This window comes from Phoxinus phoxinus (assembly GCF_949152265.1).
Source record: "Phoxinus phoxinus genome assembly, chromosome: 15".
In the NCBI taxonomy this organism is placed as follows: domain Eukaryota; kingdom Metazoa; phylum Chordata; class Actinopteri; order Cypriniformes; family Leuciscidae; genus Phoxinus; species Phoxinus phoxinus.
This window is the reverse complement of record NC_136890.1, coordinates 15,333,030-15,348,869: the sequence shown is the minus strand read 5'-3', so window position 1 is coordinate 15,348,869 and position 15,840 is coordinate 15,333,030. Positions and strand designations below refer to the sequence as shown.

At 35.8% G+C, this 15,840-nt stretch overlaps 1 protein-coding gene across 3 annotated transcripts in view; it reads right to left on the bottom strand.

Moving 5' to 3' along the window:
- kcnip3a (Kv channel interacting protein 3a, calsenilin) overlaps window positions 1–15,840 on the bottom strand; it is a 78,771-nt gene that overhangs the window by 38,916 nt on the left and 24,015 nt on the right. For 2 of the 3 annotated variants that reach the window (XM_079636657.1, XM_079636655.1), the window contains exon 2: window positions 9,437–9,611. In XM_079636657.1, the coding sequence (XP_079492783.1) occupies window positions 9,437–9,611 (175 nt within the window). Of the gene's footprint in view, window positions 1–9,423; window positions 9,612–15,840 lie in introns of all 3 variants that reach the window. The other variant, XM_079636656.1, reaches the window with a different exon arrangement.

Below are 15,840 nucleotides of genomic sequence, written 5' to 3'. Positions count from 1 at the left end.
AATAAATGTGACTCGACTGTATACCGCTTATTATGAATTGTATTATTTGAAGTCATATTTATTTAATTAAAATGTATATTTATTATTGATAAAATTCAATGCTACTGTATATGCTTTTGAAAGAAGTCTCTTATGTTCTCGAAGGCTGCATTTATTTTATCAAAAATACAATAAAACAGTAATTTTTTGAAATCTTATTACAATTCAAAATAAAAAAAATATTTTTTTATTTCTATTTTGTTGACTCCTTGTTAGCTTTGTTATTTCTATTTACTTTGTCATTTGTTTCTAATTGTTTTGTGCGGAATATTTTCCAGTCTTTTAATAATATACACTAAAATTCAAAAGTATGGGGTCAGTAAGGTTTGATCAATGCTTTTTTCCCCCAATTTTGTTTCTAATATGCTGATTTGGATCTTAAGAAACATTTCTTATTATTATCAATGTTAAAAATAATTGTGCTTCTTCCCAGCTAACAATCTTAGGCAGGAATGTTCTGGGAACCCAAAACTAACTAACATCCTGGAAACGTTCAAAACATGAAAGTCTTCATTATGGAAAAAGACTGTTTTGTTCCCATATTCCCTGAATGTTCCCTTAATGTTTTATTAACCTTTTTTTCCCACCATATTTATTTTACATATTCTCCCGCGTCCCATATGGTATAAGCCAGCGGCAAAGACGGATGAATGGACGTCAATAATCAGTGCTGCAAACCATGTCTTGTTTTGAGCAATTGTATAACCAATAGAAAAAATCCGAGCACATAAACCGTCATATGGAGGATTCAATAAGATTGGTTTTGGCCTGGTTCCACAGACAGGATTCAGATTAAGGATTAGGCCTTAATATTTTAGTGGAAACCAAGATACATTTTTTCAGGATTAGATAGTTCAAAATAACAGCATTTATTTAAATTTTATAACATTGTAAATGTCTTTACTGTCACTTTTGATCAATTTAATGCAATCTTTAAATTAAATCGTATTGACTCCAAACTTTTGAATGTCAGTAAACTTGACAGAAATAGTGTGCAGTGTAATGGATTGCACTGTCCACTGTGAGGCGCTAGTGGATGCTGGTTTGTGATACATTTACGACAGTCACAAGTCTCTTTCCTGTCTTTTGTGTCCTCATTGGCTGACCTGGCTGAAGGCCACAGAAACATGAGACAACAGATTGAGTCGATCTGACTATTTAAGGCACATATAAATGCTTAATTAGCAAGAGTTATGATCATATTCTGTTACTAAACCTGCACTGCCCCTGCTGATGCCGCAATTTCTTTTCCTGTTGCAGTCTTTTTTTCAAAGTTGACTTGCAAGCAGCCAAGAGAATATAGCTTATGATATTTGTTGACAGATTGCAGAAAATTTAAATAAAATCAAACAGATTCTTTCTAAGATTGTCCATGACTCTATTATCTGTCCATCTTGTCCGAAATCCTTTAAAAGCTATTTTTCACTTTTTATTAATTAAATTTTCAGTCAAATTTTAATAGGACTTCAAATAGAACTTTGGCTAACGTTCGGGCAAGGTTCTCTCAAAGTTCTTCCTGTAAAGTTAATAGAACGTTCCTTCAAAGTTATCTGATCTTTGAAATGTTATCAAAACTTAGCACAAAACATTATTTATACATAAATTACAGTATGGAACTTTTCTTTCTGAAATTTTTTTAGTTGGATGTTCATCTGACCATTTTAATGTTACAACTTTATCCAGAACGTTTGCATTACCAAGAAAAACAACTTGTAAAAAAAAATTGATTTTTTCGAATGTGCAGAGAACATTCAGAATGAATGTTTTCATGACTTAATGGCAATGCTGGCAAACCATTCTTAAAACATATTTTTGTTTGTTAGCTGGGCCTAATCTATACAGAGCTTAAGGACACCAATGTGGAAGATTTGTGAAATGTGTCTAACATTTTCTGAAGATTTATAATAATATAATTAATCTCCATTTTAACACATTTTACCATGCTAAATCCATTCCTCAGTCTTCTGCAGATTTTTAACACAAAATCAGAGAAGAAATTACCAGTTTCTGTCTTGGCTTGGAAGTGATTCATTCCCTCCTGACCCCGGAGTTCACGTCTCTATACGAATGTGCAAAATGGAAATTTGATTTTTTTTAACATAATGTGTTTTCTCTGAGCTGGTTTTCATTAGAAAAAATAGTATCTTCTTGTATTCCTCAGAAGAAAGAAAGGAATCGGTTTGGAACAACAGGATGGTGAGTAAGTCTCAGTAGTGTCAAAGGAAAAGACAGGACAAATTGAACAGGACTAATTCAATTATTCACCTGGAAGACTAGAGCCTCTGTCCTTTGACCAGCAGTGAGACAGAACAATGTTTTGGTACTTAGTGAAAGTTAAAGGGCTCGTATTACACACACACACACACACACACACACACACACACACACACACACACACACACACACACACACACACACACACACACACACACACACACACACACACACACACACACACACACACACACACACACACACACACACACACACACACACACACACACACACACACACACACACACACACACACACACACACACACACCAGCACAATTACACCATTAGCAGATAAAAACATCTAATAGTGATTATAGACTTGCCTGTCCAGAAATAATGTGTTCATTTTATCTCATGCAACTACACCCACCCCAAATAAAAAGTCCTGATCAGTAGTTTTCCACTTAAAACAAAACAAAACTATTTGGCAAAAAACTATGTTCTTTTTCTCAAGTAAATGTATCTCAAGGATGTCTAGACATTTTCACTCAGAAAAGAAGTAAAAAAAAGAAAAAAAAGATTAAACGTGGTCTCACATCTGTTTTGGAGAAACAACTGATAGCTCCCAAACAACATAAAACTTCACTTGTGCAGAAACTTCATAAAGTTCAGTATAAAAGAGTGAGGAGTCAAATCATTTTAAACGAATGTAAAAAGACAGATCACAGCAAAGGAAGTACCTTGGGCAAAAGAGCCGGTGACCAAGCCGAAAAAGCAGCTCAGCATGCTGGTCAACTCCTTCTGACAGTCATTCTTAAAGTCGTTCACCGCATCCATGTCTCTCGTCCTTCAGTAACGTCTCTCGAACGTCTCAACAGCTGATCGAACAGTCACTGTTAAACTACTGTAACTCACACAATGGAAAAAGTCCATTAAACCATCACCAGAAGACAGACTAATCTCTAAAGACTTCACCTAAAAACAGTATGACATCAAACTTCCTCATCACTTAAAAGAGAGTTCCCAGATGACAAATTTAGAAGATTGGCTGCTGTGATTGTCAAATTAGTCTTTATCCATTTCTTTCTAAATTAATCAACAAATCCATACTAACTTCCTGAGATCCAGTGCTGGAGGGTTTTGCTGCGAAGTGCAGAAAAGTCTCAATGTGACCCAATGTAGAACACACTGCTGATTTGCTATCTGGATAACGTTACACCTCCCAATCCAGACGTGGACAGTAATCCAAACCAAACAGCTAGTGAGGTCTTCAGTGTCCTGCAGGAGTTCTGCTGTATATATCTGAACATATCCTGGACTGTCTAGGAATTAAAGCTATGAACAGGAAGTGTCACTGATCAGAGAGAGAGAGAGAGAGAGAGAGAGGGAGAGAGGGGGGGATGACAAGCAGAATGCTCAAGTTTCGCAGGAAGCATGTACAGTATGCTGTACAGTCAGAAGACATCAAATAATCGAACAAAGTGGAATTTAAACAAATGATGCAACTTCTCAAAACTAACCTTTTTTTTAAAATTCGTTTTAAGTCAATTTCCCTGAAGTTCAAACAGGTGTCCTAGCAGAGTTCACATTAAAAAATTATTTGATCCACAAAATGTTGGCATTTTGGAACTTTCCAAATACCAAATACAACACACAAACATTAATCGTACTTTAAAGGGGTCCTATTATGCCCTTTTACGAAGTCTTGTTTTAGGGTTGTCCCTGAATATATTTTCATGCTTGATTGTTCAAAAAACGTATACTTTTTTCACGTATTTTGCATTATTGCAGCTCCTCACTTCCCAGTCTGGTTTAACATGTCTTTTTCGATGAAGCCCCTCTTTCCGAAATACGAAATGTGCTTTGATTGGTCAGCGCATGTTCGGGAAGTGTCACGCCCCTTCCTAACCTCGAGCTCTACTCAGATGTCAATTTTAACGATGGCATTCATTTCAAACCATTTCAAGCCCGATTCAGACCCTGACAATGTTAACAAATGAGGATTGTGCTGAACGGATTTCAAGCATGGACTTTGCAAGCACAGATTTCACAGGACGTTTCAGAGTGGTATGTTTCTTGTAATTTTCTTATAGATATGTTGTTATCCACCGTTTCATCATATTTGTCGGAAAACTATGGTAACACAAACAGTAATCGAACTACAAAAAGCTACAGTAAACACTACATCAATACTTTAATGTTAGTTAGCAGGCTAACAGAGCTAAAGCTTTATCATAGCTATCAAAGCAACTACATAAAGCTTATTGGAACTGTTAATAGAAAGCACAACTACAAATAATAAAGCATACTTGCAAGTTGTGAACAATTAACAACAGATTTCCCTGACAAAATGGGAATGGCTCCGTCTTTCAGGAGAAGCTGTTGTGCGTATATCCTGCATTGTGCTGTCTTCTGGAGGCTTTTCTCCGTAAAATGAGCAGCGCACAGACAAACATTGAGGTTACAATGTTCAGGAAAAGTGTTAAAGAACCTCTCTAAGTACGTCAGCCTTACTTTAAACCTTTTCCGGGGTGTAAAAAGCAGTGACAACAACTCTTCTTCTTATCTAAAGCAGAACAACATGGCCTCATCCCTTGTAAATTGTAATTTACAATGTAAATTTTAGTGTTTGTGATGTCACCAACCCGGGAAGAAGCTCGTTGTCAGCCGTTTGTTGAAGTCCTTAAAAAGCGAATTCTGTAAAACAAAAGATCTCCCTTTGCATTTAACACAGTCTCACCCCAAAACGTCACATACTGACGGGTCTTGACCATACGGCAACATACGACGAAAAGGGTACCCTTTAACGCCCATGTGTGACGATTCAGGTATGGTTGGGTTTAGGTATGCGTTAGGGTACCGCTAGGAGGCGCTGCTGGTGCGCTTATGTCTCATATTGACGTTATAGGGGTACCCTTTTCGTCGTATGTTGACGTATGGTCAAGACCCGTCAGTATATGACGTTTCGGGGTGAGACCGGGCTGTTGCATTGAACCTTGAGCATCGTAACTTTGCAGATGTTGTTTATGCTCAAACAGCTCTAACTTAAGACAACATTACACTCTAACTTAAGTAAAAAATAATCCTCATAATCAAGGAGCCCTTTAATACGTTCACTTGATACTTTATAATGTTCTCTTGCTTCAATATGTTGCTATATTTCACATTTTTAAGTGTGGTTTAGGCATCAAAATAGTTTTTAGGGCCACTGTAGATACAAGGCCACTAGTTTGATTCAGAGACACTTCTCATCCTTCGTCTCTTATTTCACTCTTCCTATAGCCCTCTCTGATTTCCCCATTTGCAAGCCAATCTCTGATTTCCTGATTCTGCCAATAGAGAGCCCCTTTCTTTTAATGGTGCCACAAACTGTTTCAGTGTCTGTTTCAACACTCTTATGAGTGATTCTCTCAGCTCTTTCAGCAATCTTGAGAGCAAAAAAACGATTAAATCAATATAACATAATGACAAACACTTCATTAAATATTCAAAAGCATTCATAAAAGCATTGTCTTCAAAAAGCGATGTGCACAACATGATTAAAGTCTTAGTTTCATATGAGCTAATGCATTGCACAAATTTGTTTCTCCACATAACCACTAGACGGCACTAGCCGAGCAAGAACATTATGATATGCAACTGGCACTAGGCATGTCACCTTTAGTGTGGAAAAATAAAGGACACCCTTGATTTTACATTATTTTAATGTTCACATTTAATGACTATGAAAATGTAAACATCAAATAAAAATTAATAACATATTTTCCTTACACCTTAAATACACGTGAGTATCTTACTAATTTTTAAAAATGTTTTTTTTAATCGTTTTTTTCAATGTACGTTTTTTTTTAAATATCATGAGTAAGTCATATGTATTCAAATGATCTGATATTATCTAATACAAGACTTTGTTTTTGCAGATTTATTAATCTATATTATTTCTAAGAAATGCCAACACTAGTGAAAAAAAAAACCTTTACCAAAATGTATTTAAAATACATTTATTTCATACTAAGTATACAAATCCATCAACATATTTACTGACATATCACTTGAGACTTATACATATTATAATTAAACTTTATTTGGAGTATTTCTTTATTGTACATTTGTTAATATTAAGCCTAAAATGTGTTTTAATATCACTATTAGTAAGAATAGTATGACCATAATATCACTCTTTAAATGAAAGATATTTGAACTGTACCTAAAGTATACTTGCAATAGTTCCACTTTAGCACAATCAAATATACTTAAGTATATGTTTAGTTGAACTTCCGCACTATTTCTGGATAACTAAAGTGCATTAAGTACAAAATTAGTTGTTCCAATTTAGTACCAAAAGCACAAAAGCAGGGTATTTATATTAAGTACATTATTATGTACATGTATTTATACTTAGCATAAAATAAATGCATTTCAAATACTTTTAGTATATTTATTTTTCACTATAGGTAAACCATTTAAATTACATGTTAGTCTTTATTACGATATCAGGACATGTTTGAATTTATGTCCCAAAAAATATTAAATTATGTTTTATCAAAATTCGGGGAGGAGCCCGTTTAGATAATCTACCCAATCAGCAAGAGGAGGCCAATATACAGTATATAGCCGACTCATCTGTCCCTCGGCAGTTTTCCAGCATCCCTCCACCACCCCAACTTCCTATCCCAGCCAGGGGTATCGGGGGAGTACTCTGGGTTCGGGCTAAAATTCTGAGCCCAGACAGTATAGCAAATGTGCATACTCTTTACTCTATTCGATTATATGTACTCGTGAAAATGTCATAGAAGAGGTTAGAATAGTCACTGAAGAACTGCATGCCATTGATTGACCCATAATTTAAAATATAACTACATATATTCGCATTAAACAGATTGAAAAACAGAACTATAACTCATATTAACAATACCAACTTACAATATCTAAATACACAAAAATAGAAAAACTGCGTACTGTCAATCATGAAAATCAGCTCCAGATGATTAGAGCCATCAAGAAATGTAAACTTAAACTTGCAGTATTACTGTAAAGAAGCTAGACAACTGCTCAGGATTAAAAGCTGACAGTGCTAATAAAACCATACTTGAACAAGCAGTACTTTTTAGAAGGTTGGCTTTAAACTCTATTTTGATACAATCTCATTTATGGCCCACAGAGCGGGCTAGCTTACGTGAAGAGAGTGGCAACACAGATCGATCAAAACCGAATCAACCTGAATCCATTCCCTGTGCCATGTTCAACAGAGACACTTCTGCTGAGGTCTGTTTGATCAATGTCACCCCTCTTGAGGTCAAGGCTCAACATCTGTGGTTACAAGCTGCCTCGGGACTCATTTGCTAATGGAGATTAAGTGATTAGCAGGTGGAGGATGTCATATATGAAGATTGCATGTATTTGCATGCATTTTTCTGCTGGTAACAATAAAAACGCACCATAAAAGTATAATTAAAGTGGTTCGGATGACTCATATTCCAAGTATTTTGAAGCTTGAGCAACAGACTGAAATAAAGTTTGTACTGAAATGAAGCCCCACCTTGCCTTAAAATGCTTTTGGGAATGATTTGCTCATGAATCAGATTGATATGGTTCTTAAGTTCACAGTTGCAGCACTTCTCGAGTTATATCTCACTGAAAAGGACGATTTGGACTGAATTTCAGCTAAATGTTGGTTTAGTAATCAAAGATAGCTATTGTTTTCTCAATTGACCCTTCGCAGGGAGCTTGATTGACAGGTGATCTGACCAATCATACTTCGCCATCCACCATTTTGACCGACAAAGCAGTTAGTATATTAACATGGGAGGATTTGAACTTGAAAAGAGTGTACTGACGCCTTTCCGTGGTTAAAACAACACTCCTTCTTATGTTCATTCATGTTTATTTGATGCTATAAATTAACTAGAAGGAAGAGATGATCGGTTCTCGAGCAGATTTAACTGATGCTCTACAGCGATCTGTCAGACACGTTAAAGTGCCACAAAACGGTATGTATTGTTTAAATTTCTTTTTTTTTAAAAGACCAAATTTGAAAACCTGGTCTGCCCTGTCTGTCGGCACGTTGTCAGTGTCCTCTCTGCTCTGTGATGTATTTTACTCTGCGTGAGAACATGGTGTGGCGTGAGAGCGGCGTAGCTTGTCGGACATAGCAATAGTAACTAAAGGGGGCGGGTCTTTGCGAACGGTCAATTGACAGTCTCGTATCTTAGGCATGGACATTTCTCTTTCCATTCAGGTCTAATTGGACGTTGTTTCTGGTTCTTTGCAGATGAAGCGACGTGATCAAAAGGCGTGCGCCTACTGTTTACCAGGTGGCTGGCAATGATTAAAAAAATTATATTATTTGATTAGAAATTGTTGTATGTCCTACGCAAGCAGATATGAACTACTCAACTCAACTCAACTTTTATTTATAAAGCACTTTCAAAACCATTAAAATGGACCAAAGTGCTATCCATAAGTATTAGACAACTCTAAAATTACACAGAAATTACAACAATTCTAAAATACACAAAAAGACATCAACACATGACACTAAAAATCAAGCAAATAATCACTCACAGTTCTTAGACTCAATCAGACGTCAAAAGCTTGATGAAATAAATGAGTCTTCAAGTCCTTTTTAAAAGTATTCATGCTTGACAAGGATTTCAAAGATAGCGGCAACTCATTCCAAAGTGCAGGAGCCGCAACAGAAAAGGCGCGATCTCCACTACGCATCAAGGATGTAATAGCGAACCAATCGGAGCACGTTACAGGAGAAACCAGATTTTTTTGGGGGTGTAGCCAGGTCTAATGCATGTCATCTTTGTGTTAACATTGCATCCGCAAGTTTTTGATATTTTCAGACACTTAGTGTTCTTAAAGTCTGAATGCTTCAGTCATCATTCATTGCAACTGCATTGAAAAGGGCAGTACAACAGTTTAAAGTTTTGATCATTTAGTAAGTAAAAGGATGTACTCAAATAAATGCAGAAGCTTAAAATATATCATCAATTTCTCTGCATTCTACTTGCATTTCCTCTATATAATTAAATGTGTTCTTTTTTGGACCGCGTGTGTCCAGCGTGTCCAGCATATGACGTGTCACACCGTCAAATATGCAGAAACACTCCATCAGCAGGCCTTCCTAAAACCTCATTTCCTCCTGTGCCTTTTCCGCCACTTCTCTGTCTCACCTTGCTCTTTGGGTCCGGTGCTGGCGATGATCCATTTGACCAGGCAACACCTCATGAGTGCTTTCCGTGTGAAGCGAGGCCTCTGCCATTTGCCACTCTCCTTCTGTCGGCCTGTGCCATGCTCCAGCCCATTGGCATCACCCAGCAGACTGCCATCCCCCAACTTGCCATCCTCCTTGGAGAGAAACAGACAATGACAAAGAGCCTATTTCTTCTCACTCAGCTGATCCAATCTTGCAAGATGTGTGTTTGTGTGAAATTAAATTCTACTCAGCACGAGAACAGCAAATGGTAGAATCTGCTTATATTACAACGTGTTTTTTGACTAAGTGTTAAAAGTACTTTAGAGAAGACATAATTGTCCTCAGGGGTGTGAATATTGCATACTGTATGTAAACAGATGGTATTGCTGCGTTCAGAGGACAGATTTTGAAGATAACATCACTCAAACATGAATTGATTTATTCGCTTTTGGGTACCCTGTTTTTTTAGGTTACAACTGGCAACAAAACTAATAAACAAAACTAGATATTAATTTGCTAAAGAAAATAGTAGTGCTTGCAAGGCAGCCAAAGCGAAGATTTTAAGGGTGAAGGGGAAGATGTTTTTTGTAACCTAAAACACAAAAAGCATACATATTTTTCTTCAGGAGGTTGTCATGTTGTTGCATTGGAGATGTGAATTAATGAGGTTTACGTCAGTCTATGAATCTATAATGAGCTTTTATTATCCTCAGGTTGTTTATTTGGTAAAAAAAAATAAAAAATAAAAGCAAAATGACAAATTATCACGGGAGATGTGAAATGTTTCATATCAGCCTCTGAATCTAAACGTAGTCTTCTGCAAATATGCAGGCATGAACCATCAAATATGAAAAAAGGTCATGCAAAACTCTGTGACCTGCCATCAGCCACACTGACATCATCACAGCGCACAGCCTGACTATGACATAATCAAAAATTATGTCACAAGATGATCTGTCATTAGAGATTATATCATGCCTTCTTAGAATCCGGTCATTAAGAACTAGAGTTAAAATTCAAATCGAGAGGCAACATTCTGATTTAAGCCTGTAACATTTTGAACTATAATAAAATATTAAATGATCCTTTGAGCTCTGTAAAAATGCCAAAACTGTATAGCAAAAAATAAAAAATATCTTAGTTATTATTTTGTTACAATAAAACTGTGGAAACTTGGTATCAGCCACAATCATAGTTAGAACGTTTACAGGTGATCCCATTTTAATTTTATATTTTATGTAGTAGGGTTACAATAATTGCAGTAACTATGGAGAAGGAAAATATGGTTGGTTACACTATAATTCAGTTTATGTTTCCTTTTTGCACAGCCTCTATTTCTTCACTAATACCAACTCAAGCCAAGACTCATTTCAAACATCTCGACAAGTGATGAAAACCAGTTGTTTCTGAAACCACATCAGCATTGCTTTGAACAATGATTTCATAAAGCATATTATTGCGTCACATGGCCCTGGTGGAGGCCATGATTACATTTCCCACTGACAGAGGAAATATCTTGTGACAGTCCCCAATCCCCCATGCATACTTGTGAGCATACTAGTTTCTACACAATGATAAGATCCACAAATTCAACTGTCAAGCTGACCATTATCTTCACACTGTTGTTGCCTGTTTATCTAGGATTGGACTATCAAAAATTAATCACACAAAACAATACAGAGGGATTTCACTGTTGCAAAAGATCTTATATTAATCAAGTATTCTCAACTCTCGCTGTCTTTTCCACTGTTGAAGAACTGCTCTACGTCTTGTTTTGAAAGAACTAATGCTGTTTTCTCTCATGCTGTGGGTGCTGTGTGAAAATGTCTTATTTTGTTATCAATCACGACTCATTGCTTTGTGTTTGCACACATAATGCACTTTTGACGCTGCTCACTCTTATTGATGGTTTGTGTGAAGCTGAGAGAAACAAATGTAGCCTATCGCTGCATTTTTTGTCATGTTTGGCTACTCGGCTTAGTTACTGAATATGTTTTGGTTTTATTGTTTTGAGAGAATGGATCATCATTTTAGGAAAAGTACTCGCATTTTCCGTGTTCATTAGTTTACGATCTGTCTAACAGTCTTGTCTAACACATTATTAAATAGAACTGTTATACATAGAAAGTAGACAGTAGGCTATATGAAATGGTATTAGCATATGCCGTGTGGTTGATGTCTAATGTTGCTAGCTGAGAAGAAAATGTTTTTGGTCAATGTTTTTTTGGTGTGTTTGGCCAATCCACATACACTAATGTCACTGGTAATTCCTATAGTGCTGGTTTAGACCCTACTCTGAAGTACGAGCTAAATTAGTTCCTCCAAAAGGAGTTCCTAGAACTAAAAACGTTTCCTGCGATGCGAACAAGCCAAAAAAAAAAAAAACGGGTACTTCCGCCAATAGTTCTAGAAATCATGAAAAGGTTCCTCCGGTGCAAAAGCCCCTATACTGTAACAAACAAAGCGGAGATATGATGTAAATAGAAAATTCATTGTGCAGTTATGACAGATTCATTGATTAATACAGGAGTTTTTGTACTCAATGAATTTGCGCCGAACTGACTGACAGCTTCAGGGATGGCAGCTTCTTTACTCGCTGTCTAAATTTATTCGCAATTTGAAGATTTTTTTTTCTCATTAGACTGTAACTTTACATACATTTACATTTAACATGGTAACATTTTTTTTTTCATGTTTTTTTTTCCCAACATTGTATTTATTGATTTTACAAACATTTACATTAAAACAAGCACAGAAAAAATAATATACAAATAAAAATAAATATTTACAATAAAAATAAAAATTAAATGTATAAAAAAAACAAAAAAAACAACAACATCTATACTACATAAACGTCGAGACAATGGTACATTAATATCATAACATGGTGAATGTTATACCTGGTTACACAGAAAATAAACTATTTGGTTCAGCTTCCTTCAAAAATTCTATAAAGGGGTTCCATACTTTGAAAATTTTTCCAGGTTTTCCCTTAACAATATATGTGAGTTTCTCCAAAGCCAAACAACCAGACAATTCCTGTAACCATTGTTTAAAATTTGGAATTTCTGTGTTTTTCCAATGACGAGCAACTACAAGTATTGCTTGTAATAAACAGAAGGTCAACATTTTCTTACCAGAGTTAGTTAAAGTGCAAGTTACAGGGAAAATATTAAATATACAAAGTTTAGGACATTTGGGGACATTCTGTTTCACCACCAGTGACAAAAAGTTCAAAACCTTTTCCCAAAAAAGTTGAACTTGAGGGCACTTCCATAAGCAATGGTATAAAGTTCCTATCTCTAGGTTGCATTTTATTCATTGATTGGGAATGTTGGGATTAAATTTATGAAGCAATTCTGGAGTTATGTATACTCTCATTATCCACTTGTACTGCAGAAGTTTAAACCTGGTATTAATTGTCTGGGTTTGGGCCTTCAAGCAGATACTCTGCCATTCATCTTCTGTTATATTCTCACTTATATCTTGACACCAAGCCAAACGTTTTTTCTCCGTATTTTCTTTACAGTTAGTGGAGATCAGTTTATAAAACAAGGAAACTTGCCTAGCACCATTAAGGTGGTTTAAAGTAGTTTTTTCTAAAGGGGACAGCTCTGGTAAGAGAAGAGAATTATGCTGTGTTTTATTGATAAAATTCCTAATTTGAAGATATTTAAAGAAATGTGTTTTAGACAAATCAAACTTTTGTCTTAATTCCTGAAAACTAAGCATAGTTTCATTGCTAAATAAATCTGCCAACTTGTTCAAACCTTTTGATGCCCAGATTTTAAAACCACCATCATGTGTCCCTGGTGTAAACATAGTGTTTCCCCAAATAGGGGTAAATTGTGATAATTGTGGAATCTGTCCAATATGTTTCAAAACTTCATACCATACCACAATAGTATTTTTAACAAAGGGGTTGGAAGTGGCTTTTTTCAGTTTGGGCAGGGGTGCTGAATACAGATACAGATTCAAAGGCAATTTTTGAGTTGTACTCTCCTCAATCCGTACCCAAGGGATAGAATTATCATTTGTAAACCAAAACATTGCTGCTCTTGGCTGAGCTGCCCAGTAGTACCACTTAAGATTATGCAACTGCAACCCTCCCCTTTCATATGGTAAATACAAAAGAGAGAGCCTCAGCCTGGGACGTCGATTTGCCCAAATAAAATTGGTGAAAAGCTTCTTCATATTGCAGAAAAATTATGAGGTGGGGGCAGAGGAATAGATTGAAATAAATATAAGAATTTTGGGAGAACATTCATTTTTAATATATTAATACGTCCAATCTGAGAAATTGGTAGGGATGACCATTTATTGATTGATTCAGTGATTAATTTAGTTGTATAATTATAATTACTGGTAGCCAAATTCTTTATGTCTGCGGTGATATTAATACCAAGATATTTAAATTCTTCATAAGCATTTTTAAAGGGGGTCTGGAAGGGAGGTGTGAGACGTTCCGTTTCTTTTAGAAATAGGATCATAGATTTTGACTCATTCACTTTATAACCTGAAAAAGATCCAAATGATTTAATTAGGCACAATAAAGAAGGCACAGATGTACTTAAATTGGATAGAAATAATATAATGTCATCAGCATATAAAGCTATTTTATTTTCAAGACCGCCAATTGTAATCCCTGATATATCTCCACTTCTTCGTACTGCAATAGCCAAAGGCTCAATAGCCAATGTAAAAAGGAGCGGTGAAAGGGGGCATCCCTGACGTGTGCCCCGAGAAAGCGGAAATGATTTAGAGATTATATTATTAGTCAATATCTCTGCTGAGGGTTTTGAATATACAATTTGTATCCATTTTATAAAATACGGACCGATACCAAAACAAGAGAGTGTATCAAAAAGATAGTCCCACTCCACCCTATCAAAAGCCTTCTCGGCATCCAAAGAAAGTAAAGCTGTATCCGAGACTCCTTTTGTTGAGTGTATGACATTTAACACACGACGTATATAATAATATATACGTCGCATAATATGTTTGTTTTAGCCTAGTTATATTAGCCGCAGCTTTATTAGTAGAGATGTCATTAAATTCTGCTTTAAGTAGTAAAAGTTTATGTCTCAGTTCAGGAGTATCTTGTTTGAAAATTTCTTCTTCTAAGTCCTTGATACTGTGTTCCAATTCTATAATTTTAAGGGCAGATCTGTTTGTCTTAGAACTAGTAAAGCTGATGATTTGCCCCCTAATATAGGCCTTAAATGCCTCCCATCGTATTGAAGCTGATGTTTGGTTTGTATTAAATTCGAAAAATATGTCAATTTGATTTCCAACAAAATCCAGAAACTCAGGGTTATGTAGCCACTTTATATTTAGATGGGCTTTTGATTATGGTTCTGAGAGTATATTTCAGTGATAATGCTGCATGATCCGATAAAACAATACTACTATATTTACAGTTAGATATATAATCTATCAAATCCTTTGAAATAAGAAAATAGTCTATTCTGGAGTAAGTATGGAAAGATGAGGAATAGCAAGAAAATTCTTTCTTTGTTGGGTTTTGAAGCCTCCAGACATCGCTTAAATTAAGGTCTTTAATGTATTGATTAATTATGTTCCTACTTTGCGGATGTGAAGCGTCAGTACCTGTGGAACGGTCCAATTTAGGATCTAAGGTACAATTAAAGTCACCAGTGACTATTAAGATACCTTGAAGGGAAGACAAAATGAAGAAAAGATTATGAAAGAAATTTGGTTCATCTGTATTAGGGCCATAAACACTTACAAGATTGCAATATTCATTGAACATCCTACCACTGATTATAACATATCTACCCAATGGATCACGAATAGTTTTTAATATATGAAATGGGACTGATTTATGTATCAGCACAGCTACCCCTCTTGAGTGCGAGCTATATGATGCTGCTATAACCTGCCCTGGCCATCTTCTACGCAGTTTAATGACCTCGTCGGACAATAAATGTGTTTCTTGCAGGAATAATATTTTAGGATGGAGATAGTTTACTCTGTTCATCACTTGTTTTAATTTAGTTAGGTTACAGAGCCCCCGCACATTCCAAGATGTCAATGTAAGGCTAGAATCCCTTGACATTTGCAACAAAATGTAATATTCTAAATATTCTTGGTAGTCCAAACATTAATGACCTGTTCAAATAAACACCCTGTAACCTTTTTGTAAAGTACAAAGATGTACCAGAAAACTGAAATGCAAGTATAGATGTATAGTAAAGAAAGAAAAAAAAAGAAGAAAAAAAAAAGAAAAAAAAACAACAACAACAACAACACACAATCCCCAGCACGTGCACTAGATAGAACACACAGATGCACGGCGAACATCCCTTTTCTTCGACTAGAACTGTAGTTACGTACTCTAACGGTCCTCTAATAGGAACG